The 27,932-nt window shown below is 47.0% G+C and overlaps 1 protein-coding gene across 1 annotated transcript in view; it reads left to right on the top strand.

The window, feature by feature from the left end:
- CACNA1B (calcium voltage-gated channel subunit alpha1 B) overlaps window positions 1-27,932 on the top strand; it is a 250,674-nt gene that overhangs the window by 113,174 nt on the left and 109,568 nt on the right. Inside the window, 4 exon segments of the mRNA XM_025359441.1 lie at window positions 1,819-1,950; window positions 2,187-2,259; window positions 22,301-22,418; window positions 25,585-25,652. Coding sequence (XP_025215226.1) covers window positions 1,819-1,950; window positions 2,187-2,259; window positions 22,301-22,418; window positions 25,585-25,652 — 391 coding nt within the window.

The following is a 27,932-nucleotide window of genomic DNA, read 5'->3' as shown; positions in this document are numbered from 1 at the left end:
AGTTGGAAGCTTTTCCACCGTCTGGTCCCCAAGTCTGCCCACCTTCCCTGCAGCTCCACCCCTGGGAGCCTGTGTGCACCCTGCCATGGCCCTGAGCTTCTTACCGAGCCAGCCTGGTGCCTGCCTGGCCCCTGTGCCCAGGCCTGCTTTCTCCACCCTGCACCTTGCTGACGATGGCAGTGACAAGACCATGTTTACAGTTTTGTCCCACTTGTCTCTGGAAGTGAGTTGCTGCAGTTTGCCTACAAAGAGACTGAAGCCCAAGAAGTGACAGATGCAGGTAGTGAGAGGAGGACCAGGGCAAAAACCCTTCCGCTTGCTGCCAGAGTTGTAGTGGGGAAGAGAGAGAGCTACACCCTCCTCACAGCAGTCTCATCAGCAGCAAAGGCTGCACCGCGGAGGCTCCTGAGTAGCTGGACCCTACCAGACGCACGCGTGGGCCAGCATCGACCTTGGTGTGTGTCCTTGGCAGCTGTAGGGCCCAAGGAGCAGAGCTGCCGACACTGAGCCCATGCAGGGCCAGGTCATAGGTCACACCTCTAGTGACCAAGACGACCTCTCAGAAGCCCGCTGACCTCCCCAGGGCAACTGAAATCCCAGGTCTTTTCCAAAATCCACTTTAAATCCAAACCGAAGACCATAGGAGGATATGAAGCTATAAAGGCAGAAGAGTTTTGGGCAGAGTTGAGTCCCACTGGGACAGAATCCTCACCGGTGCTCTGTGCTGTGCGTCCTCAGACTTCTGTTGCCTTCCCAGAACCTGCTGGTGTGAGGGTCCAGGAAGTGACCACAGGGCTGCCTTTACCCCACCTCCAGGTCTGGCATCTTGGGCTCCATTTTCTCCCAGGTAGTAGGTGACCCCTGTCCTGAGGCAGGCTGGCCTAGACCCCTGCTAGTCCCAGGAGAAGTCTCGATTCCTTTCCCAGAGTCTTCCACCCCATCTGCCATTAGCCCTCAGGTACTTTGTAAGAGAATCTATGGAGGATCCCTGATGTGGGTGCCAGGGAGAAGGACACGGTTTGGGAGCCCAGGGGTGCCCAGGGGTAGAGTGAGCACCGAAGGAGACCGGTGTCTGTCCTGCAGTCCCTCCATTGCAGGGAGATGGGACAGCATGTGCAGAGGCACAGGGACATGAGGGACCGGCCCCTCAGTTGCCGTCAGCAGCCTCGGTGGCGCCTGTGTGCCAGGGGGACCCGTGCATGAGCAGGGCATGGTCACTGCCCTCTGGGATGGGGGGCGTTGAGGGATACCACAGAGAGTCTGTGTGGTGCCGCCCTACAAGCTCTCCACGCTGCGTGTCCCTGGTCCCTGGTGAGGGGGCACTGGAGCCAGGGTCTCTGCCACCAGCCACAGCGCTTGCAGAAGATCTGCTCTAGGTTCTGGTGCAGCTCCTCCTCCCGCTGTGGGCTGATGACAGCAGTTGTGGGACTTGCTTCACATGGCACTAGTCTGAGACACTTGGTAGCTGACTGGGTTTGAAGGGTGAGGGGCAGGGAGGGGCTGAAGATGAAGTTTGGGATTGGGCCTGGCCACCTGCATGGTGGCCTCATCCCTCCTGAACCTAGTGGCAGGGAGCAGTTTGGGGGGATGAGGTGAGTCCTGCACTGGGTGTGTTTTTCTTTGCCGTCCCATGGGGCCCTCAGGGAGAGAAGTCCAGGGCAGTGGGCCTGGAACTCCAGAGAAAAGCTCTAACTTCATACCTAGGCGTGCAGCCCTCAGGGTTTAGAAAGTCACGGGAGCCTTAAGTGTGGCTGCAGAGAGCCATGAGTGTGAAGTCAGCGTCTGGAGCTGGCTCAGACCCCCTGCCTGGCCCTGCAGGTACTGGAGCTCCCTGCGGAACCTGGTGGTGTCCCTGCTGAACTCCATGAAGTCCATCATCAGCCTGCTCTTCTTGCTCTTCCTGTTCATTGTGGTCTTCGCCCTGCTGGGGATGCAGCTGTTTGGGGGACAGTAAGTGGGCCTGGGCAGGAGAGCTCAAGGCTGGGGGCTTGCAGGGAGGTAGAGCTCAGAGCAGACAGCGCCGCCCAGGCTGCCTCCACTCACCTTCCTGCCAGGAAGGTCCTCAGAGGGGCCGGTGTGCAGCCGTCTGCAGCCTGAAGTGAGCAGGTTGAGGCCATGCAGGAGCCTGCAGGCGCTGCCTCGCTGCTGAGGGGCTGCCGCTTCCCAAGCCTTCCTGTTTTCCTCAGGTTCAACTTCCAGGATGAGACTCCCACAACCAACTTCGACACCTTCCCTGCTGCCATCCTCACTGTCTTCCAGGTAAGGCCCTTACTTTGCACGTTTGCAGACTGTCCGGCTCCCGTCTCCCCTGGGTGCTGGGAAGGCGGACTCTGCTGTCATTCCCTCCCTTGGTCCTCCACACGGCCCAGATCGCCGACCTTTCGGACACAGTGTTCCTCAAATGAGGGAAGCACAGGCAGTCGGCAACGTGCAGATCTCCAGGTCCGGGGACCCCAGTCCCTATGGTGAAGAAAACTGGATTCGGTGGCAGCACCGTCGGGAACAATTTAAGTTCCCTGGGGGCCCAGCTGGGCTTCAAGCCACCAGTTTATCTCTTGGCTCCTGAGACTTGCATGCATTTCTGTTTTTTATCTTCCGAGAACAAAAAACAAAGCACTCCCTAAACTTCTCTCGCTACTATCTCAGATCCCATTGACCCCCTCAGTTCTCGTCTGTATCTAGAAAACTGCCTCCCTCAGCTCCTTGGGAAGTGGGGGCTGGGGCCCCATTTCTCTACAACAGAGACTTTGTTGGCTCACGCAGCCTCTGCCCTCTTGGAGGGTTCCCTTTTGAGGACTTTCTTGGTTGGGTACTCTCCCCTTTCATAGGGTGTGGCCCCACAATCCTGCCCATGACTGGTCTTACTGATGGGAGAATGCCTTGCACTCCTGTCCCATGAAACATACTTGGATGCCATGTCTGAGACTGAACAGGATGGCGGCTGTTGTCTTGCCTGTGATGCCTCTTAGGGAGGCCCAACAGTCTGTGTTTGCTCCAGGCCAGGGGCTCAGCTTGGCTCCCTGGCTTCTGGGGCTGCTGGTCCTACTACCTTTGGTCAGGGCTGGAGCCTGCAACCTGTGTGAAGAGAGGGGCCCTTTCGGTCCCACTCTCTCAAAGGGAGGAAGTCTTGCCAGCAGACCATTCAGACCAAATTAGACGATTGGCTGAAAGAGGAGTTCTGTCCTAATTTGCACCACAGGCCTCCACGACGGTCCCCTTTCTCACATCTTCCCACTCACCCTCACCCTGCTAGGCTGGAGCCTATGGCCTGTCAGCTCCTAGTCACTGCCAGGCAGAGCTAACTCTTCTCCCAGAGGCGCATCTGCTTCAGGCCTGTCAGGGCCTTGCTGTTGTCATCTCTTCTTCCTCTCTGGTCTCATGTTTGAGTTTTTGCCTCTCCTCCTCTCCTCTGATTCCTTGAGTCGGGGGCACTTGTCAGCCTCCGACTGTCCTCCCTCTCTCTGACTTGAAAGCTTTGGCTGCTCACAGGCCAGTGACTTCCAGACTTTGGTCTCCCAGATGTTTTTTGAACTCTTAGTGGGTGACAGGACCTATGTCAGCCGCTGGGACAGAAGTGGATGGTCTCCAAGCCGCACGATGGGGAGGTCACAGGCCTGGAGCTGCCTGTAGAGTCCTGAATGTCAGGCAAGGGAAACTGGGAGGAGCGCATTTCCAGCAAAGCAGCCAAAATGTGAGGAGTGTCTGGGGTGGCAAAAAGGTGGCGGGGGTGGGACAGGAAACTCCAGGTGTGGGGGGGCCAGGCTGAGGCTTTGCCCTGTAGAAGCTGTTGCAGGGAGGGGCTCCATGCCAGGAGGGTTGCGCGGCGCATGACCACAGCCATGCTTTGCTGTGTTTGTTACAAGAAAAGACCTGAGTGTGATGAGGGAGAGAAGTCAAAGTTGGGAGGAAAGTGGGCTTTTCTGATCAGATAATGCTCTGATTCAGACATTACATGCCCCTTGCTCTAAACACAGCAATAAGATAAAAAAATACACTTAGAAATTAAGAGGACCTAGACAAGTAAAAACAAAATCTCTGAGGAATAGAAATGGAATAGAACATACAGTGGTGAGAGACAGCAGAGTCTCCAGCACCAGCACACGGCCTGAGAACGGCAGATGGGCTTGGGAGTCTGAGAACCATGGCAGCAGAAGTGTGCAGGTGTGGCTCAGCCCCCTCTAAGCACTGGGGGAGGTGCCTGGGCCCTTTGGAGGAGGCTGAGGAGGGGTGAGGGCTTGTTCGGCTGGAGGAGACCAGGAAGGCTGCAGGGCAGAGCCGACTGGTGGCTAGGCCTGTAATTCCCACAGGTGAATCTGGACCAGGGTCCTGAGATCCCAGGGTGGGAGCCCCTGCTTCTGAATGAGGTTGGGAGTAGGGCAGGGAGGGCATGTGAGGGGGAAGAAAGCAGCTTCAGCTGTGCTCATGGTGGATGTGCAAACTGAGGGCTGGGAACAGTCAGCATCCCAGACAGTGCCAGCAGCATCTACAGTCAGAAGGCGTAATCACTCCCAAAGAAAAAGAAATGACAGAACAAACACAGATGACTTTAAACTGAATATGCCTAACATCCTCCAAGGGGTAAAGGGAGAACCAGTTAAACACAAAATTATGTAAAAAGGCACCTAAGAACAAAGAAAAGACCTAATCAAATCCTAGAAATGAAATATATAGCTATTTACATTTTAGAAGTAGAGTGAACTGTACACTGGACATGATCAGAGACAGCATGGGTGAGCTGGAGGATGCTGCGAGACTGAGCCAGCTGGGCGTGGAGATGAGGTCATGAGGCTTCCTGGAGAGAAGGAAGTGAGGGTGGGCTGGAGTGGAGGTGCCCATGTGAGGTGCGAAAGAGAGGGAGGCCAGTGCCCCTCTTGAGGGAGCCCTGGAGAATGTGTGCTCAGGTGGCCAAGCAAGATAAACAGATAATTCCAGACCTAGACAAATTGTGATCTCAAGAAAATCTTAAATGCTGCCCTAGAAAAACAGATTTCCTAAAAAAAAAAAAAGTCTGATGGCCGACGTCTTACGAGCACGGATACCAGAGCGTCATGGAGAAGTAATGGAAACATTGGGGTACAGTCACTATTTGCCAAGAATTCTGAATCCAGAGAGCTGTGGTTTAAGTGTGAGGGCAGAGCTAAAGATACTTTCAGAAACAAATAGGAATGAATTACCACCCCCCCACCCAGATCATTTGAAAGCACTACAAAGGCTTATACATTTAGTAAAGTGGATGATTTAGAATAAAAAATACTAATGTATTTTTCCACTTACCCAAGAAGAAATTAACCGAAGAAAAAACAGGAAATGCAACCATTTCAGAAATTGAATAATTAGATCAGGATTGGATTAAGATGGCAGATAAGAGGCAGGACTAGCTTGTAGCTCCTGCTCAGACAGACAGAGCAGCGTGTGGAGACTCACATCATGAACTTTTGCTCCAAGAACTACCACAGGAACATAAGAAAGCCAAGAGAATCCACGGACCCTTTGAAGGAACTGTATCACCTCTGCAGACCCCCCGAGAGGTCAAAAAACTGAGTCTGCTTGCTTTCTCAGTGTGGAGGCTGATGGTCTGGGGCAAGCTCTCAGCTCTGGGCACTGGCTGCCTGGAAATAGACTCAGTGCTGTTGGGGGTGGGAATGGTAGGAGTGAGACCGGCCTTTTGGACTGTGGGCTGCGTGGGAGTGGGGTGAGGCCTGTGACTGCTGGCTTTCTCCCATTTTCCTGGCGACCTGTATGACTAACGGCCTTAATCTTCCTGGAAACATAACCCCATTGTACTGAGAACCACACCCCCACCCCTCACAGCAGCCACAGCAAGCCCCGCCCAAGGAGAGTCGGAGCTCAGACACCCTATTCCTGCCCCCACCTGGTGGTCTTTCTCTACCCATCCTGATGGCCAAAGACAAAGGTTATAATCTCCTGAGGGCACTGTGGTCCTGCTCACCCCTGAGAAATCTGAATACTTAATTAGACTACCTTAGGGCAAATTTGCATCCTTTCTACAGTACCTCGGCTGATGCTCTCTTGAAAGCGCCACCTCCTGGCTGGAGGCCAGCCAATATAAAACCAGCACACTAAACAAAAATACAACCAAGGACTCCCACAGAGTCCATTTCACTCCCCTGCTACCCCCACTAGAGCAGGTGCTGGTAACTGCAGCTGAAAGACCTGAAGATGGATCACATCACAAGACCCTTCACAGACACTCCCTAGTACCAGCCTGAAGCCTGGTAGCTCCACTGGGTGGGTAGACCCACAAGAGCAAAAACAGTCAGTCATTGCAGTTTGGCTGTCAGGAAGCCCCATTCCTAGGGGTAGGGGGAGAACACCACATCAAGGGAGCACCCCCATGGGATAAGAGAATATGAACAGAGGCCCTTGAGTCCCAGATCTTCCCTCTGGTTCCAAATGAGAAGGAACCAGGAAAAAAATTCTGGTAATATGACAAAACAAGGTTCTGAAACACCCCCAGAGGATCACACCAGCTCACCAGCAATGGATCCAAACCCAAAACGAAATCTCTGGATTGTAGGAAAAAGAATTCTGAAGGTCCATTATTAAGCTAATCAAGGAGGTACTAGAGATAGGTGAAATTCAACTTAAAGAAATCAAAAACATGATACAGGTTATGAAAGGAAAATTCTTCAGTGAAATAGCATAAAAAAATCACAATTTTTGGAAATCAAGGACACACTTAGAGAAATGCAAAATGCACTGGAAAGTTTCAGCAATAGAATTGAACAAGCTGAAGAAAGAACTCAGAGCTCAAAGCAAAGGCTTTTGAATTAACCCTATCCATCGAAGATAGAAGAATTTCAAAAAATGAAGCCTCCAAGAAGTATGGGGCTAAGTTAAGTGTCCAAACCTAAGAATAATTGGTGTACTTGAGGAGGAAGAGAAATCTAAAAGTTAGGAAAACATATTGAGTGAGTAATTGAGGAAAACTTCCCTAGCCTTGCTAGAGATTTAAACATCCAAATACAAGAACTCAAAAGACACCTGGGATATTCATTGCGAAAATTCATTGCAGAAAAATTCATCACCTGGGCACATAGTTATCAGATTATCTGAAGTCATGATGAAGGAAAATCTTAAGAGCTGTGAGGCATAAACATCAGGTAACCTATAAAGGAAAACCTATGAAATTAACAGAAGATTTCTCAACAGAAACCCTACAAGCCAGAAGAGATCGATTAGGGTCCTATCTTTAGTCTCCTTAAACAAAACATTTTTCAGCCAAGAATTTTGTGTCCAGTGAAATTAAACCTCATAAATGAAGGAATGATACAGTCTTTTACAGACAAACAAATGCTGAGAGAATTCACCACTACCAAGCCAGCACTATAAGAACTGCTAAAAGAAGCTCTAAGTCTTGAAAAATATATTTGGGCCAGGCGCGGTGGCTCAAGCCTGTAATCCCAGCACTTTGGGAGGCCGAGATGGGCGGATCACGAGGTCAGGAGATGGAGACCATCCTGGCGAACACAGTGAAACCCCGTCTCTACTAAGAAATACAAAAAATAGCCGGGCGAGATGGCGGGCGCCTGTAGTCCCAGCTACTCGGGAGGCTGAGGCCGGAGAATGGCATGAACCCGGGAGGTGGAGCTTGCAGTGAGCTGAGATCCGGCCACTGCACTCCAGCCTGGGCTACAGAGCGAGACTCCGTCTCAAAAAAAAAAAAAAAAAAAGAAAAATATATTTGAAGTACACAAAAATAGAACCTCCTTAAGGCATAAATCCAACAGGACCTATATAACAATAACAATGAAAAAACACCATGGTATTTGGGCAACAAATAGCACAATGAATAAGATAGTATCTCACATCTCAATATTAATGTTGAATGCAAATGACCTAAATGCTCCACTTAAAAGATACAGAATGGCAGAATGGATAAGAATTCACCAACCATGTTTCTGCTGTCTTCAGGAGACTCACCTAACACATAAGGACTTACATAAACTTAAAGTAAAGGGGTGGAAAAATATTTCATGTGCAAATGAAGACTAAAGCAAGCAGGAATAGCCATTCTTTCATCAGACAAAACAGACTTTAAAGCAACAGCAGTTAAAAAAGACTAAGAGGGACATTATATAATGATAAAAAGCCTTGTCCAACAGGAAAATATCATAATCCTCAATAGATATGCACCTAACACTGAAGCTCTAACATTTATAAAACAATTACTACTAGATCTAGGAAATGAGGTAGACAGCAACACAGTAATAGTGGGGGACTTTGGTACTCCACTGACAGCACTAGACAGGTCATCAAGACAGTCAACAGAGAAGGAATGAACTTAAACTATACCCTACAACAAATGGACTTAACAGAGCATTCTACCCAACAACTGCAGAATATGCATTCTATTCATCAGTACATGGAACATTCTCCAAGATGGACCATATGATAGGCCACAAAACAAGTCTTAGGAAATTTTAAAAAATCTAAACGATATCAAGTACTCTCTCAGACCACAGTGGAATAGAATTGGAAATCAACTCCAAAGGCATCCACAAAACCATGCAAATACATGGAAATTAAACAACCTGCTCCTGTTTGATTATTGGGTCAACAATGAAATCAAGATGGAAATTTAAAAAAATCTTTGAACTGAACGATAATAGTGACACAACCTATCAAAACCTCTGGGATACAGCAAAGGCAGTGCTAAGAGGAAAGTTCATAGCCTTAAATGCCTACGTCGGAAAGACTGAAAGAGCACAAATAGACAGTCTAAGGTCATGTCTCACACAACTGAAGAAACAAGAACAATCCAAACTCAAACCCACCAGAAGAAGAGAAGTAATGAAAATCAGAGCAGAACTAAGTGAAATTGAAACAAAAAAATTACAAAAGATAAATTGAACAAAAAGCTGATTCTTTGAAAAGGTAAATAAAATTGATAGACCATTAGCGAGATTAACCAATAAAATAAGAAGATCCAAATATGAGCTCAATTAGAAATGAAATGGGAGATATTACTACTGATAACACAGAAATACAAAAGATTATTCAAAGCTACTATGAACACCTTTATGCACATAAACTAGAAAACCTAGAGGAGATGGATAAACTCCTGAAAAGATACAACCATCCTAACTTAAATCAGGGAGAATTAGATACCCTGAACAGACCAATAATGAGTAGTGAGATTGAAATGGTAATAAAAAAATTAAGAAAAAAATAAAGTCCAGGACCAGATGGATTCACACCAGAATTCTATCAGACATGCAAAGAAGAATTGGTACCAATCCTATCGACACTATTCCACGAGGTAGAGAAAGAGGGAATTCTCCCTAACTCATTCTATGAGTCAATATCACCCTACTACCAAAACCAGGGAAGGACATAACCAAAAAAGAAAACTACAGACCAGTATCCGTGATGAACATAGATGCAGAAATCCTCAACAAAATACTAGCTAACCGAATCTGACAGCATATCAAAAAGATAATCCACCGTGATCATGTGGGTTTCATACCAGGAATGCAGGGATGGTTAAACATATGTAAGTCAATAAATGTGATAACACCACATAAACAGAATTAAAAACCAAAATCACGTGATCATCTCAATAGATGCGGAAAAAGCATTCAGCAAAATGCAGCATCGCTTTATGATTAAGCCCTCAGCAAAATCAGCATACACAAGACATACCTTAATGTAATAAAAGCCACCTGTGACAAACCCACAGCCAACATAATACTGAACCCGGAAAAGTTTGAAAGCATTCCCCCAAGAACTGGAATAAGACAAGGATGCCCACTCTCACCACTCCTCTTCAGCATAGTACTGGAAGTCCTAGCCGGAGCAATCAGACAAGAGAAAGAAAGAAAGGGCATCCAAGTCGGTAAATAGGAAGTCAAACTGTCGCTGTTTGTTTGCCGATGATAGGATTATTTATGTTGAAAACCCCAAAGACTTTTCCAAAAAGCTCCTAGAACTGATAAAATAATTCAGCAAGGTTTCAGGATACAAAATTAATGTACACAAATCAGTAACTCTTTTGCTCTTTTATACATTAACAGCGATCAAGCTGAGAATCAAATAGAGAACTCAACCCCGTTTACAGGAGCTGCAAAAAATAAAATAAATACTTAGGAATATTGCTAACCAAGGAGATGAAAGACCTCTACAAGGAAGATAACAAAATACTGCTGAAAGAAATCATAGACAACACAAACAAATGGAAACACATCCCATGCTCATGTATGGGTAGAATCAATATTGTGAAAATGACCATACTGCCAAAAGCAATCTACAAATTCAATGCAATTCCCGTCAAAATACTACCATCATTCTTCACAGAACTAGAAAAAACAATCCTAAAATTCAGATGGAACCAACAAAGAGCCTGCATAGCCAAAGCAAGACTAAGCACAAAAGGCCAGGTGCAGTGGCTCATGCCTGTAATCCCAGCGCTTTGGGAGGCCAAGGCAGGCAGATTACCTGAGGTCAGGAGTTTGAGACCAGCCTGACCAACATGGTGAAACCCCATCCCTATTTTAAAAAATACACAAATTAGCCGGATGTGGTGGCTTGTGCCTGTAATCCCAGCTACTTGGGAGACTGAGGCAGAAGAATCATTTAAACTCAGGAGGCGGAAGTTGCAGCGAGCCAAGATTGCACCATCCATTGCACTCCAGTCACCCATGACAAGAGTGAGACTCCATCTCAAAAAAAAAAAAACAAAAACAAAAACAAAAAAAGCAAGACTAAGCAAAAAGAACAAAGCTAGAGGCATCACATTACCCAACTTCAAACTACGATATAAGGTCATAGTCACCAAAACACCTTGGTACTGGTATAAAAATAGGTAGATAGACCAATGGAACAGAATAGAGAACCCAGAAATCAATCCAAATACTTACAGCCAACTGATCTTCGACAAAGCAAACAAAAACATAAAGTGGGGAAAGGACACCCTATTCAACAAATGGTGCTGCAATAATTGGCAAGCCACATGTAGGAGAATGAAACTGGATCCTCATCTCTCACCTTATACAAAAATCAACTCAAGATAGGTCAAAGACTTAATCTAAGAGCCGAAACCATAACAATTATAAAGATAACATCAGAAAAAAATCCTTCTAGACTTTGGCTAGGCAAAGACTTCTTGACAAAGAACCTGAAAGCAGATGCAACAAAAACAAAGATAAATAGATGAGACTGAATTAAACTAAAATGCTTCTGTACAGCAAAAGAAATAAACAGGCAACCCACAAAGTGGGAGAAAATTTTCACAATCTGTACATCTGACAAAGGACTAACATCCAGAATCTACCAAGAACTCAAATTAGCAAGAAAAAAACAATCTCATTAAAAAGTGGGCTAAGGACATGAATAGAGAATTCTCAAAAGAAGATACACAAAAACATATGGAAAAATGCTTAACATCATTAATGATCAGGGGAATGCAAATAAAAACCACAGTGAGATGCCACCTCACTCCTGCAAGAATGCCCGTAATAAAGAAATCGAAAAATAATAGATATTGGTGTGGATGTGGTGAAAAGGGAACAGTTTTACACTCTTGGTGAGAATGTAAATTAATACAACCACTATGGAAAACAATGTGGAGATTCCTTAAAGAACTAAAACTATATCTACCATTTGATCAGCAATCCCACTTCTAGATATTTACTCAGAGGAAAAGAAATCATTATATGAAAAAGAATACTTGCATATGCATGTTTATAGCGGCACAATTTGGCATTGCAAAAATACAGAACCAACCCAGATGCCTATTGGTCAATGAGTGGAAAATGTAGTGTATACCAATATAGTATAGAATACTACCCAGCAATAAAAAAGAGTGAAATAATGGCATTTGCAACAACCTGGATGGAATCAGAAACTACTGTTGTAAGTGAAGTAAGTCAGGAATGGAAACCCAAACATTGTATGTTCTCACTCATAAGCGGGAGCAGAGTTATGAGGATGCAAAGGCATGAGAATGATACAATGGACTTTAGGGACTTGGGGGAAAGGGTGGGAGGGGGACGAGGAATAAAAAAACTGCGGTGTATGCTGCTTGGGTGATGGGTGCACCAAAATTTCAGAGATCATCACTAAAGAACTTAGTCATATAACCAAACACCACCTGTTCTCCCAAAATCTATTGAAATAAATTTTTTAAAAATTTAATAATTAAAAATCTCTTACTCAAGTTACCAAATTCAGATAGTATGATGTGTGAATTCTGCTATTTAAGAAGTTATTCCAATTTTCTACAGACTCCTCCACAGATTATAAAAAGGGATAACTCACCACTCATTGTATGAAACTAGAATAACCTTGATAATGAAAAAAACTAAACAAGGACACTATCAGAAAAGAGAAATGGAGATCATTTCTACAAACCCAGAAGCAAAGCATCCGGGGGAAACCATCACTAATCAAATCTAGATATTCTTAAAAATTATTTTTATAGTTGACTATAACTTTTCCTAGAAATGCAAGATAATTCAACATTAGAAAACCTATGAATGTAATTTGTCACACTAACAGATTAAGGTGGATACAAACCCTGTACGATCAGAGAAAGCATTGGAACTCTAGCACAAGCACAGTCAGCCAGAGGTGAGAGGAGCGGAGATGAGATTGCAGACGTTGCTGATGACTGAAACTGGGTGGGATGGGCACGTAGGGCTCATTGTACTCCACTCTGTGTATGCTTCAAATGTCCGTGATAATTTTTTTTTTTTAAAGTAAGACCTAACACTCCTTCCAAATAAAAACACTTAGCAGATTACGTTAATATCAGGGGTCTTAGCACAGTAGAACAAGAAAAAATGAAATAAAAATTCTCAGGATTGACAAGAAAGAAAAATGTCATTATTTACAAATGAAATATACACAGAAAACTCAGGTGCTGTCATTGCAGATGGTATCTATATAGAAAAACATGAAATTGGATTCCTATCTGGTACTAAGTATGAAAATCAATTCTAGATAGATTAAAAGACAAATAATATAGTATGAAAGAACAAAGGATAAAAACAAGTAACCCACAGGAGAAGAAACTATGATCAATTTTACTGCAGTCAGGGAAATGCAAATTAAACCCTCAATGAAACAACTGTTTCCACCTGTCAGTTTAGCCAAAATTAAGAAATCTAACAAGATTTAGCGAAGTGGAGAAATTAGGGTTTCTTTATGCTGTTGGTGGGTTGGTAGAGCCACTTTGAAGAGTAATTCATTATATCCCGTCCACTGGAATTGGCACAAGCAGTTCCTGCCAGATACATGCCCTGGAAAGTTTCTTGCCCAAGTGCACAAGGAAACATGTAAAGCCATTCTAGCAGCATTATTTGTAATAACAAAAACCTGAAAATCACCTGCATGTTCACCATCAGGAAAATGGATAAGAGAAATGTGATCAGTTTGTGCAGAAGGGAAAATGAGTGCCCTAGAACTAAGTGTGTTTATAGCGTATGATACTATTTAAGGATGAACGATGTGCAAAACAGTATCATATGCTGTTTATGATATGGATGTAATAAACATATAAATGCTTGCACAGGAATGATGAGCACCAAATTCAGGACATGGTTTTCCTGGTGGTGGGGTGGGAGTTGCTGGGAGGTGGGGAGAGGAAGAGGAATGAGACTGGGGAGTTCTGGCCACATTTTGATGTTTTATTCCTTAAGCTGGGTAGTGGATACACAGAGGTTAGTTAAATTATTCATTGCATCTTTTGGAGTGTTTAAAATATTGTGCAATTAAAAAATAAGGGGATATGAAAAGATGAACTAATTAAACATTGACCAAAAGAAAGCCAGTGTAGGCCGGGCATAGTCGCTCATGCCTGTAATCCCAGCACTTTGGGAGGCCAAGGTGGGCGGATCACTTGAGGTCAGGAGTTTGAGACCCGCTGGCCTACATGGTGAAACACTGTCTTTACTAAAAATATGAAAAATTAGCTGGGTGTGGTGGTGCTGAGGTGGGAGAATCGCCTGAACCTGGGAGGCAGTGAGCTGAGATCACGCCACTACACTCCAGCCTGGGCGACAGAGCGAGACTCCGCCGTCTCAAGAAACAAAACAAAACAAAAGAAAGCTGATGTATTAATGTCAGCCAGAAGAGGTAAAAAGAGGATAGATGAGAATAGAGGGGCATATTACATGATGAACAGAGGACGCCGCCAGAAGGAACACACTGCAGGGCATGAACTTGCAGGACCTAACAACCTGGCCTCAGAACATTGACCAAAAACAGACAGAATTACAAGGAGAAATAAAAACTTTACCATCTTATAAGAGATTTATAACATGTCTCTGTCAAACTGAAGGATGAAACTAACAAAAGATTAGAAAGGATCTAAAAACATGAACCAGTTGTCACATACAGAACTGTACCCAACAGATAGCGAATAGAATATTCATTATTTGGGGCACAAGGAACATTTGCAGACGTTGACCGTTTGTTAGGTCACTCAAGAAACCTCAACAAGTATTAATTACTGTCCAGCTGGGCGCAGTACCTCACACCTGTAATCCCAGCACTTTGGGAGGCCGAAGTGGGCAGATCACCTGAGGTCCGGAGTTCGAGACCAGCCTGGCGTGGTGAAACGAAAATGGTGAGACCCCATATCTACTAAAAATACAAAATTTAGCCAGGTGTGGTGGTGGGTGCCTGTAATCCCAGCTACTCTGGAGGTTGAGGCAGGAGAATCACTTGAACCTGGGAGGTGGAGGTTGCGGTGAGCCAAGATCATGCTACTGTACTCCAGCTTGGGTTACAGAGTGAAACCCCAACAAAAAAAAAAAAAAAAAAAAAAAGAAAAAAAATTGCTATCCTGCAGAGCACAACTTTGATATCATTTAGATAAACAGGCACCGTTAATAAAAAGTCATTTAATATCTTTCTCATATTTGTAAGTTGAAGGATTTGGGAGTAAAGAGGAAATCAGAAATCATGATGGCTATTACAGATTATTTAGAACTGAACAGTATCACAACTTGTGAGGGGAAATCTGAAACAATACTTAAAGGAAAACTTGTAATCTTAATGCAGCTATCAGGAAAAAAAGGTTAAAAAATAAACAAGTACTCTTAAGAAAAAAAAAAGCGTCTTGCTGTGTCACCCAGGCACTGCAGCCCTGAACTGGGTTCAAGTGGTCCTCCCACCTCAGTCTCCCAAGTAGCTGGGACTATAGGCACATACCACCATGCCCAGCTAATTCTTTCTATTTTTTGTAGAGACATGGTCTCATATGTTGCCCAGGTTGGTCTCAAACTCAGTGGGCTCAAGCTATCCTCCCATCTCAGCCTCCCAAAGTGCTGGTAATGCAGGCATGAACCACAGAACCTGGCTTAACAAGTACTCATATGAAGAATCCAGAAGAAGGAATAATAAACCAAAGAAAAATTGAAAACAGATGATGCTAAGAGTAGACATTTGTTATGCAGATCACTGAAACACCAAGGTAACAAGCATGTTCTTAAGGAGACTTATGAAATAGATAATTGAATGAAGTGACTGACCAAAGAAAAAAAGCACAAATAAAAAATGAAACCCAAAAGGGAGTTGTAACTATAGGAAAAGGAGATTTTTTTTTTTTTAATTCCAAAAGAATATTATGGCAGCTTTATGCCATAAGATTGGAAAGCGTAGATGAAACATCATGCTTTTTTTTTTTTTTTTTTTTTTTTGAGACGGAGTCTTGCTCTGTCGCCCAGGCTGGAGAGCAGTGGCGCGATCTCGGCTCACTGCAAACTCCACCTCCCGCGTTCACGCCATTCTCCTGCCTCAGCCTCCCGAGTAGCTGGGACTACAGGTGCCTGCCACCATGCCTGGCTAATTTTTTTGTATTTTTAGTAGAGATGGAATTTCACTGTGTTAGCCAGGATGGTCTTGATCTCCTGACCTTGTGATTGGCCTACCTTGGCCTCCCAAAGTGCTGGGATTACAGGCGTGAACCACCGCGCCTGGCCAAAACATGCGTTTTTATAGGAAGATATTAAGTTGATTAAATTAGCTCAAGAAGACATTTTGAAAACCTGGACATTTCATAACTATAAAAGAAATTTAACCGATAGTCAAAATTTTCTTCCTATCTTTCTGCCTCCTGCTTGGGGCCCAGTCAGTTGTAAGGCGAGTTTCACCAAGCCTTTCAAGAAGAAATAATAACTATTTGACTTAAACAATTTCAGAGAAGGGAAGAAATCATTTCATGAGGCTAGTATAACCGTGACACCAAAGCCATGCAAGGACAATTTAAGATAAAATGCAGATCAGAACGCAAGCTCCATGGGGCAGGGTCTGTTTTATCCACTGACCATCCTAAGCACCTGAATATCGCCCAACACGGCAGGCACGCTAATGTCTGCCCAGTGAAAGTAGATTCATTCAAATCTCATGGCATAAAGCTGCCATAATATTCTTCTGTAATTTAAAAAATCTCTTTTTCCTATGTTATGACCCCCCTTTTGTGTTATAATTTTTATTTGTGCTTTTTTTTCCCCTTGGTCTTGCTATATAATTATCTACTTCATGTGTCTCCTTAAAAACATGCTTTTTACAGTCTTGTTATTTTGGTGTTTTTTTAATCAGCATCACAAATATCTGCAAATAATCTAAAATCTATATAAAAATCAAATCAGCTGAATATATTTAAAAAGAACCTCATAGCTAAACTGTGTTCGTTCTAGTAATACAAGAAATACAAGTAATACAAGAAATTGTCAGTATAATTCCTAATCTCTACAAGTTAAAAGAGAACGTGTGTCATAGATGCAGAAACTTGAAACATTGATAAAAGTCAACTTTCATTCACGATAAAAAAAAGTCATACTAAGAATTGACAGGAGTTTAAAAAATCTGCTAAAGAGTGTCTACAAAAAACCTACAACCAGAATGGGTGATAGCTAATGGGTATGAGTTCCTTTTTTTGAGGGGATGAAAATGTTCTAAAATGGACTGTGATAATGGTGACACATATTTGTGAATATACTAAAAACTATTGAATTACACACCTTAAATGGGTGAATTATATCCCAATAAAGCTGTTATTTAAAAGAGACCATAGCAAGGATTGTAGATAATAGTAAAAGATTAGAAGTATTGTTAAAAGAAAAATAAGGATGCCTAGTATTCAAGCAGTTGAAGCTAATGTAGTAAGAAAAAAGAAGTAAAATGACCAGAAAGGAATAGAAAAATACTATTATTTGCAAATGATGTGATTATTTGCTATAGAAAATCCCAGATAATACATTAAATATAATAAGAAAATTCATCAGTGTTGCTGAACACAGAATAAATGTACAAAAATATAGCTTTTCTATATAATAACATTATTCAATTAGAAAATTCAATTTAAAAGAAAAGTCTCATTCACAGTAGTAACAAAACTTCCAGGTACCTAGAAATAAATCTAACTAAAATTATGCAAGACTTTTGTTGCAGTAATTAGGAAATGTCATTCAAGGCCCTAAGGAGCTGAATGCTCGCACAGATATGTTTATAAGTGGGAAGTCTTAAAATGATGAAGGTGTCAGTTCTCCCCAATTTAATTTATGAATTGATGCAATCCTGATCCAAATTCCAATGGTACTGCTCTTGGAATTCAGCATATTGATTATATGGAAGAGTAAAAGTCCAAGAAAAGACAATTCAGGAAGAAGAAATTTGTCCTACCATATATCATGACTTTTTATAAAGCTACGGTAATGAAAATAGTGTGGTATGCAAAAAAATGAAATATCAAAAGAACAGACCAGAGAACCCGGAAACATTCCAAACATATATAGAAAGTTGGTTATATGAGAAAGATGTCATTGGAAATCAATGGAGGAAGGATGGACTATTCAAAAATTTGGGTCTGGGAAAATTGGCTTTCCATATGAAAAAAATTGGACCATCATCTCCATGCATACACAAAACTTCAGTTGGATTAGAAACCTAAATGTAAAATATCAAGCTTGAAAATGATTTAAAGAGTAAGAGGCCAGACATAGTGGCTCACGCCTATAATCCCAGTGCTTTGGGAGGCTGAGGTGGGAGTATCGCTTGAGGATATAAGTTCGAGATCAGCCTGGGCAACATTATGAGAGCCCACCTCCAAAAAAAAAAAAAAAAAAAAATAGCTGATGGTGCACCCCTGTAGTCCAAGCTACTTGAGAGGCTGAGACAGGAAAATTACTTGAGGCCAGGAATTTGAGGTTACAATGAGCTAGGATTGTGCCACTGCAGCCTGGGCAACAGAGCAAGACCCAGTCTTTAGAAGAAAATAAATAAAAAATATATATATATTATGAAAATATCTTTATGATCTTGGATGGAGAGGAATTTCTTTTCTTTTCTTGTCTTTTTTTTTTTTGAAATGGAATCTAGCTCTGTTGCCCAGGCTGGAGTGATCTTGGGCACTACGGTGCCCAAGATCTTGATCTTGATCTACGGTGTGATCTTGGCTCACCGTAACCTCCGCCTGCTAGGTTCAAGCGATTTTCCTGCTTCAGCCTCTCGAGTATCTGGGATTACAGGCACCTGCCACCACGCCCAGCTAATTTTTGTATTTTTAGTAGACGGGGTTTCACTGTGTTGGCCAGGCTGGTCTTGAACTTGTGATCCATCCGCCTTGGCCTCCCAAAGTGCTGGGATTACAAATGTGAGCCACTGTGCCTGGCCCGAGTTTCTTTTTTTAATGGAGATGGGGTCTTGTGATTGTGGCACTGCACTCCAGCCTTGACAATAGAGCAAGACCCCATCTCCGAATTTCTTTTTTTAAATGGAGATGGGGTCTTGCTCTATTGCTAAGGCTGGAGTGCAGTGTCATGATCATAGCTCACACAATTGGCTCAAGTGATCCTCCTGCCTCGCCTTCTGAGTAGCTGGGACTACACGTGCGCACTACCACACCTGGCTCATTAAAAAAAAATTTTTGAAACAGGGTCTCGCTATGTTGCTCAGGCTGGTCTCTATCTCCAAAGTGTTGCGATTACAGGTTTGAGCCATCTCTCCTGGCTGTGTGTGTGTGTAGTGAAAATATCTTTATGACCTTGGATGGAGACAAATTTCTTAAGATGTAAAAAGCAGAAAACATAAAGGAGCAGACTGATAAGACTGATATTTGATTACGTTAAACTTTTTAAATTACAAAAATAAAAGCAAACAGGAGACGAAAGATATTTACAATAGATAATGCAGATTGAGTATTAGTGTATACAAGAATACATTAGGAAGTCTCAAAAGTCAGTAAGAAAAAGATGAGTCATCAGAAATAGGAGCCAGGGGGGTTGAAAGGCAGGGCACAGAAGAGATCTAAGGGTCCTTGGGCAGGAGAAATGTTCAAAGTCACTGACTTGCCTTTCTTTTTTTTTGTAGAGATGGGGTCCCACTATGTCGCCCAGGCTGGTGTCGAACTCCTGGGGTCAAGTGATTCTCCCACCTTGGCCTCCCAAAGCGCTGGGACTACAGACGTGAGCCACCATGCCTGGCCAATGCTTTTAAGCCCTTTCATCTTTATCAGATTGGGAACTATCAAAGGGTGTGACAGTGCCATGGGTGGTGTGAGGTTGTTGATGAAGAACCATCCTCTGCTGCTGGCAGGAATACAATTTGGGATAACCATTCTGGAAACATCTAGTGAAGCTGGCGAAGGTATGCATAGCCTACATATCTGGCAGCTTCAGCTCTAGAGAAGCTTCACATATGCACAGGGTGACATATATAACATATAAACATATCGGGAAGCCACTAAAAGTACCTGTGAGAAGGAAAATGGGTAATGGAAAACTGTGCGATGGTTTACACAAATAAGTATGTTTATATGTATCAACATGGAGAGCTGAGTGCGGTGGCTCACGCCTGTAATTTCAGCACTGTGGGAGGCTGAAGGGGGCTGATTGCTTGAGCGCAGGGGTTCAAGACCAGCCTGGGCAACATGGCAAAATCCCATCTCTACTAAAACATACAAAAAATTAGCTGGGCATGGTGGCACCTGCCTGTGGACCCAGCTACTCAGGAGGCTGAGGTGTGAGGATTGATTGAGCCTGGAAAGCAGAGGTTGCAGTGAGCTGAGATCACACCACTGCACCCCAGCCTGGGAAACAGAACAAGACCCTGTCTCAAAAAAAAAAAAAAAAAGAATGGAGAAACCTCAAAGCTGTATTGTTGAATGAAAACAGCAAGTTGAAGAATGACGTGTAGTCTTGTACCTTCCTGTGCATGTTTAGCACATATGCGGTATTCTGTTTATACATATGTGTATGTGTGTGATGTGTAGTGGAACCCTAAAGACTTGGATCCATTCATCCAACAAGGGATTACCATCCACAATATACAAGGAACTCAAACAACTCAACAGCAAAAAAAACCAAATAATCACATTTAAAAGTGGGCAAAGGCTGTGAATAGACATTTCGCAAAAGAAGACATACAAATGGCCAACAGATGTATGAAAAAATACTCAGCATCACTAGTCATCAGGCAAAGACAAATCCAAACCACAGTGAGGTAGCGTCTCACCCATTTGGGGTGGCTGTTATCAAAGACAAAAAATAATAAATGCTGCAAGGATATGGAGAGAAGGGAGCTCTCTCACACTGTCGATGGGAATGTAAATTAGTCCTGCCACTCTGGGAAACAGTATGGAGGCTCCTCAAGAGGAGCCATAGTACAAAAATCCCACTGCTGGGTGTTTATCCAAAGGAAAGGAAGATGGAACATGGAGGTGGTGCCTTCCTCCTCATGCTCATGCCAGCACTATTCACAGTAGCAAAGATACGGGATCAGCCTAAGTGCTTGTCAACAGATGATACAGAAAATATGGTGTATATGTATGACAGAATACTGTTCAGCCACAGAAAGAATGAAATCCTGTCATTTGCAGCAACGTGGATAGAAGTGGAGGTCATTAAGTGAAATAAGCCAGGCACAGAAAGACAAACTTCACATGTTCCCCCTCAGATGTGAGAGCAAAACAGCTGATTTGGAGGTAGAGGTTAGAATGATGGCTACCAGAAGGTGGGAAGGCTGTGGGAAGGGGCATGAAGAGAGGCTGGTTAAGGGGTACAAACAGAGTTAGACAGAAGCAGCGAGTCCTAGTGTTTGATAGAATGGTAGGGTGACTATAACTAACAACAATATATTGTCTATTTCAAAATAATCAGAAGAAAAGGTTTAAGATGTTCCCAACACAATGCTAAATGTTTGAGGTGATGGATATGCTGAATACCCTATTTGATCATTACACATTGTATGCATGTATCAAAATACCATAATTACCCTAAAATATGTACAAATATTAGGTATTGGTAAAAAAAAAAAACAAAAAAAACAAAAAAAACAGCCGGGCATGGTGACTCACGCCTGTAATCGCAGCACTTTGGGAGGCTGAGGCAGGTGGATCATGAAGTCAGGAGATCCAGACCATCCTGGCTAACACGGTGAAACCCCGTCTCTACTAAAAATACAAAAAATTAGCCGGGTGTGGAGGCGGCGCCTGTAGTCTCATTACTCAGGAGGCTGAGGCAAGAGAATGGCGTAAACCCAGGAGGCGGAGTTTGCAGTGAGCTGAGATCACGCCACTGCACTCCAGCCTGGGCAACAGAGCGAGACTCCGTCTCAAAAAAAAAAAAAAAAAAATTTAAAAACACCCACAAATAACAAATAGAAAGTGACAAAAGAAAAAAGACTTGGATCTGTGTCAGATCGTTGATTGGAGTTGGTCATGGGGAGGGGGATCATTGCACATGGGGCAGAATTTCCATTTTGGGTGGGGGACACACGAGTATTTATTATTTTCTTGTATGTTTCCAAACATAAAAGTAGAAAAGAGACATGAGTTTGCTACTAGGACAAGGGTTGCATTTAGCCAGGCTGTGAGGCTGGACCCACCAACTGGAGTGGCAGGAACTGAGAGCATAAGGCTCTGCTTCTGCTGGGTGGCTGTGTGCAGCCCAGTCCCCTTTGAACCTCGGCTTTCTTGACGGCACAGTGACGTGGATGGCGCTGCTTCGTCCCTCCATGCCTGAGCTCACTGCTGCCCTCAGCTCTGCCCACCTCCTTGTCCTGTTGGGAGCTCCCTTTTCATTTCTGACTGAAACCCTAGAGCATGTTAATCTTTTAAGACCGAGTTCTGCAGCCACGTCCTTCTGGAAGCTTTTCTGGAGGACCCTGGGATGCCCAGACCTTCGGAAGCAGCAGCATGTAAAGGCCTGGATGTGCGTGTGTGGACGTGGCGGTGTGTGTGGACGTGACGGTGCACATGCACTTGTGTGGGTGAGGGTGCATGTGTATGGGGAAGGTAGCCACGGGGGCTTGCCCTGTGTTCTCTCCATCCTGGCAGATCCTGACAGGAGAGGACTGGAATGCAGTGATGTATCACGGGATCGAATCGCAAGGCGGCGTCAGCAAAGGCATGTTCTCGTCCTTTTACTTCATTGTCCTGACGCTGTTCGGAAACTGTATCCTTCTGTGGGGCTGGGGCAGAGGGTGGTCAGTGCGTGGCCCTCCTTTTCCCCATGGCCACCACGTGGATCCCTCCAGGAGGACTGGGGGCCATGGACATGAGAGATGCATTCTCAGAGTTGAGTGCAGATGGAGAACATTCTGCAGGTGGCTGGAGCACAGGAGTCTGGAGGCTGCGGGACTCAGCTTGAGGGAGCATGAGCTGCTGCGTGTGGGGGTATCCAGAGGTGGGGGTGGGTGCGGCCTGCAGCAGGCCTTACAGACTCTGAGCAGCAGTCGGGGAGCCTCACACTCCAGGCAGGTGGGTTTTTGTTTTCACTTTGATTTAATTGCGTATTTAGGTTTTGGCACTGGACTTTAAAAAGGAGACCTTCTGCCTGCTGATACCGTCCCCTTTGCAGAGAAATGTAAGGAAAGGTTTTTTGTGGAGGATGACAGTTGGGCTGTTTCAGGACCTTGAGTCAGAGAGTGGGTCTGTGGGGTCAGGGCAAGTCCAGCAGCCGGTGGTGAGCTCTGCCTCAGCCAAGGGCCATGATAGGGACAGGGCTGGGGCCAAGGAGGATCTGGAGGGAGAACTGCAGCGTTCATGGTACAGACGAGGGTGAGGGCTATGACGAGCAGTGTGAGTGTGGGTCCCCCTGTAGCTGAGGTGGGAAGTGAAGGCCTAGGAGAAGTGTCTTTGGTTCTCAAACTCACCTGAGCATCACAGTCCCCTGAGGGATGGTAAGCCTGGATTCCAGCCCTAGCCCACGGTGTCAGAGGCAGTGGAACTGGGCTGGGGCCTGAGAATGTGCATTCTCACAGGCTGCCGGGGGATCCCGTGTTGCTGGTCTGGGGACCCCACTTTGAGAACCGTTGTGGCGGAACACCCTGCAGGACCCTGAGGAGCTGGAGACAATGTCTCATGGTTGACCTCCCGGCTCTGCTTCTCCCTCGACCTTCTCACACACGACGGCCACTCACCCCGTCTCTCCGTCCTCGTCTCTGCCTCACTGGTGCTGGTGCCGTCAATGCCCTTGCACACTTCACCTTCTTTCCTGTCTCTGCCTCCCTGTCTCCTCATTCCTTGCTCCACCTCTCCTAGGCTGGCCCAGCAGGGGCTCACTCTCTCAGCCTTGTTTGTCACGGGGTGGTCGTTAGGCTGCAACTCAGGTCCTGGTCCGCAGAGTGGGGGATCCATTTTCCCTGGGAAGCTGAGTGTGAGCCTAGGAGGGGCTCCAGGGAGCCTGAGGGGGCAGTGTCTGCTTTGGAGATGGGTGGCCCTGGGGCTGGCACCGGAGGCACCAAAGAAAGGCAGCCACAATTGTCAGAGAGGGACGGAGGCCTCAGACAGGACAGCCGGCGTCCAGAAGGAGGTGCCTCTGTCTTGAGACAGAGCAGTGGCCAGTGGTTCACCATAGCTGAGTCTGACCCTGACACTCAGGCCAGGCATGCTGGCCACAAGCGTCCCCCTCCCATCCACTCAGTGTCACTCCTGCTGGATCCCAAGGGGCATGGCCCTTGGTCCTGCTTTCTGGGCATGGAAGCCTCTGAGGGTGTCGGTGGCTGTGGCTAGTGCCTGGAGGTGTCAGCCTGGCCTCAGTGTCCTGCCCTGTGGGATCTGCTGGAGCTCTGTGTGGACTTGCCTGTGAGGCTCTGGCCTGGGATATGCGCTCCCTTGACCCCCAGGGAGGGGGTACCTGTCCAGCCAGGGAGGGACCTGACCTGCCTGGGTCACTGCTGTTGGCCTCGTACAGAGCCAACTGCTCCTCGGCCTGGCACAGGCCAGCACCACAGGGAGAGTGGCTGCAGCCTAGGCAGGGTGAGTCGCAGGCCTGTGGTGAAACCGGCTCGATCACGTGGAGTGCAAGGTTCTAACGGGGGCAACTTCCTCTTCCCACAGATGCTGTGGCACATTTGGCAGTGTCTGAGTCACTTTTGGTTGTCAGCACTGACGGGGAGGGGCTGATGGCCTCAAGTGGACGGAGACCAGGGGTGCTGCCTGCCATCCCATAGAGGATTGCTCAGCCCCAAATGCCAGCAGGGCCTGGGCTGAGAAACCTGGAGTGATAAAATGGCCAGGAGGGTACCCCTAATGGCCAGGGTCTGGAGGGACAGATCTGAGTCACAGCCAGGGTCCTGACTCTGTCAGGGGTGGTTCTGGGAAACTGCGCAGGGTCCTGACTGTGTCAGGGGTGGTTCTGGGAAACTGCGCAGGGGCAGGGAGGTGAGCGTTCAGGAAAAGGCAGCTTCCAGTGACAGGTGAAGAGTTCCTTTTGCAAAGAAAAACACCGTGACCGGACAAGGACCTGGTCCCGCGAGCTTTGAGGAGGAGGCCGCCCACCCCAGGTGGTGCCTGTGCCGGGACCTGTGGCAGGTGCTTCCCTCTGGGCCTTGGTTGCTTCATTTCTACGTGGTGGGGCAGCACCTCACACTGGGCTCCTCGGGGGTCAGTTGAGGCAAGGTGCAGTCCCAGGATCCAGATCATGCCATCTGCCGTCTCCATGGCCTGATATGAGTGCTGTGATCTAGAGGGGGGATGCTGCAAGGGAGAGGCCCCAGGACACCATGCGGGAAAAGGAAATGGAAAAGGAGGGGAAGGTAGCACTAGGTGGCATCTGTGGGCCTTGGACCTGGGACCCGGCATGTGCTGGCCACGGGTGGGTTTGCCTGCTCATAGTTTGTCTGCGGTGGTCTCTGCTCACAGGACCCAGAAGGCAGTGGAGCCCCACCTGGAGCCTGTGGAGTAGAAGCTGTTTGTGGGGAGGCTTCTTGTGCTGGTCGGAGCTTGGGGAGTTGGGAGCACAGCAGGCTGCCCGTGGGCCCTCGTTAGGAGGCAGAGGCAAATGGCTCCAGCCCAGCCTCTGAGCTTTGCACCTGCACAGTCAGCCCAAAAGAGCTGGGTTGGGGGAAGAGGCTCAGGTGGGCATGAGGGGAGGCTGGGTGATGGGAGGCTGAACAAAGGAGGGATTGGCAGAGAGGCTGGAGGTGAGAAGGGAACAGGGAGCTGGAGGGCCTAGTGGCTGGGCTGGAGTGTGTCTGGGGATGGGGCCTGGGGGAGCTGGTAGGTGCCAAGGGAAGGAGGCTGGAGGCTGGTTGGGATCTGGGGAGATGGGAGAAGCTGCAGTGTGACTGTGGGGCCGTGTGGGGCAGAGGTTCCCTTCCTCAGCTGGACCCAACCAGACACTCTGCTGAATGTCTTCCTGGCCATCGCTGTGGACAACCTGGCCAACGCCCAGGAGCTGACCAAGGTAGGTGGGGACAGGGAGGGGCTAGTGTCAGCCCATGCCACTTGAATGTGGCTGCAGCCAGGAGGAGTCTGGGTCCTGGGTTAGGGCCTCATGTGTCCCCCGTCCAGGAGCGTTACCTCGGGTCCTGGCGGGCAGAGGCTGGTCTGTCACTCAGGGGCTGGAGGCTGCAGCTGAGGATGCAGGGAGAGCCAGAGCCCAGAAGGCAGATGGACAGGCAGGTTCTCAGAGAAGCCAGCACCAGGAAGAACGGCCTGAACGGCAGGGTGTGCTGGGAGCAGGAGGGGTCTGAGCGGGAGGAGCAGCTGGTGGCCTGTCCCAGCACAGCTGTGCCACAGTGGGACAGCTGCTGCTTCAGGCAGTGCCCAGCGGGTGCCATTTTAATATTCCTCTCATCCCTGAACCTGGTGGGGGATGCGATTGTACATGTCTCCCTCTGTGATATCCTTCCGGATGACATGCCCCCGCCTGGTCATGCTCTCCCCAGCCCTGGACACTGGTACTGTGGCCACCTGCCATCTGAGTCGCAGGCTTGTGTGTTGACTCAAGCCCTAGCTCCTGGCAGAGGTGGTGCTGCCTCTGGTTTGGCATGAACCACGCTGCAAACGTCCCACGTGCATGCTCTGTACATCAGCATGTACCCGTGTGGGCACCGTTCTGTGTGCGTGTCACCGTGTGCCCTCTTCTGCCTGTGCACCATCCCTGGACAGGTGTCTGCATGCACCTGTGCATGTCTAGAGGTCTGACGCAGCTCCGTCACTCCGGTCCAGTGTCTCTCCCTGCCTGCCTTGTTCTGGGGCTGAGAGAGGCAGGTTCAGGATTTCTATCCCTGGGCAGCAGAGATGCAGGTGTGCCACAGAGCTTCTCTAAGAGTGAGTGCTGTGCAGGTGTCCCTGCTCCCCCCAACCCAGCTCTCCGGGAGGGGGACATGGTCCGTGCAGTGTGCCAGCTGCAGCCTGAGCCTCCCTTTGCTTCTGCTCAGCCTTCTTACTCCCATGCCTCCAGACCTGGGCCATGGCTACACCTGGGGGCCTGGATTCCTCCCTGGTGCTCTGGTTTCTGGCTTCTGCCTGTTCCTGTCTGCAGCCTGTGCTGCTTGGGTTGGGGGAGCCCAAGCACCCACAGAGCTCTCCTTGGTTCTGTGGTTGCCTTGGAGGGCCCTAGCTGTCCTGGGTGGGCTGCACTGGAGCGCTGGGGCCCCATTGTCTCTTTAAGTTCTGTTGTGAGGGAGGACGCAGAGAGCCGTGTCCTTGGGGCCCTGTGTCCACATACATGTACCCTCATTGGTGGCCCCCTTTTGTGTAACTGGCCTAATTCAGGAATTTCTTCTCTGAGAACTGGGGCCACTGGGGGCCTGTCTGTGTCTGGCTGTGGGCGTTTTTCTGGGCTGACCAAGAGCCCCAAAGGTTGTGACTCAACCATCCCCTTCCCTTATACTCCCACAAAAGTATTACAGCACTATGTACTTTTTGAAGTGAGGATAAGCTTGAATTTGTTTTAGACCTTCCAGGGGACTTTAGAACACTCCCTGGAGTGACTGGCGAAGTCCCCGCCCCAGAGGATGGGAAGCTGGATGGAGCCGGATCCTCGAGGAGGGACCTGGGTGTGGGTGTTTCCTGCTGGGTCTGGCTTTGCCTCCTCTCTGGGCTTGAGGTTTGAAGATCTCTTCTCTGTGGAGGGAAATTTGCAGGCAGCTAACAAGGGACTTAGTTTTTGCCAGTGTTGTGCCCCAAAAGAAGATTCAAGGGCATTTTAGGGAATATTGGGAATGCGGGCTCCCAGGGGAGCCAGGTGGGTCTGGCCTTCAGGACTGTGAGGAAACAGTGGTGGCTGCAGTCCAGATGGACGACATGGAAGTCGTAGCTTCCCTTCTGGGGCCTGTGGTCTCAGCCTAGAACCATTGATCCGTAATCCAGGTGCTGAGCATGTTGGTCTTGTTTAGTGACTTGGGGTCAGGGCCAGAGGGGGCAGAGGAAACTGCACCTGCCTGCACGTGCGCACGTGCCCAGCCCTGAGGGCAGGAGCCGTGTAAAGCTCAGGGCCAGGCACCGCAGGCGGTCACCCAGGAGTGGGGGAGACAGGGAGAGCTTCTCACAGCCACAGCGGGGGACGCGGGGACAGACGTGGTCTGCTGGCTCCAGGTAGAAAAACTCAAAGGTGGTGCGTGGCCCAGTGGACACCCTCCTGGTGGCAGTGCTTGTGGGCAGTGCTGGGTCAGGACTCAGCCATGGGTGCAGAGCCTCTTGCCCTTGCTCTTGGCTATGTTCAAGTGTGACTGATGCT

Source organism: Theropithecus gelada, chromosome 15 (assembly GCF_003255815.1).
Source record: "Theropithecus gelada isolate Dixy chromosome 15, Tgel_1.0, whole genome shotgun sequence".
Taxonomy (NCBI): Eukaryota; Metazoa; Chordata; class Mammalia; order Primates; family Cercopithecidae; genus Theropithecus; species Theropithecus gelada.
Note: the sequence above shows the minus strand (reverse complement) of the source record. Positions and strands in the feature narration are given on the sequence as shown.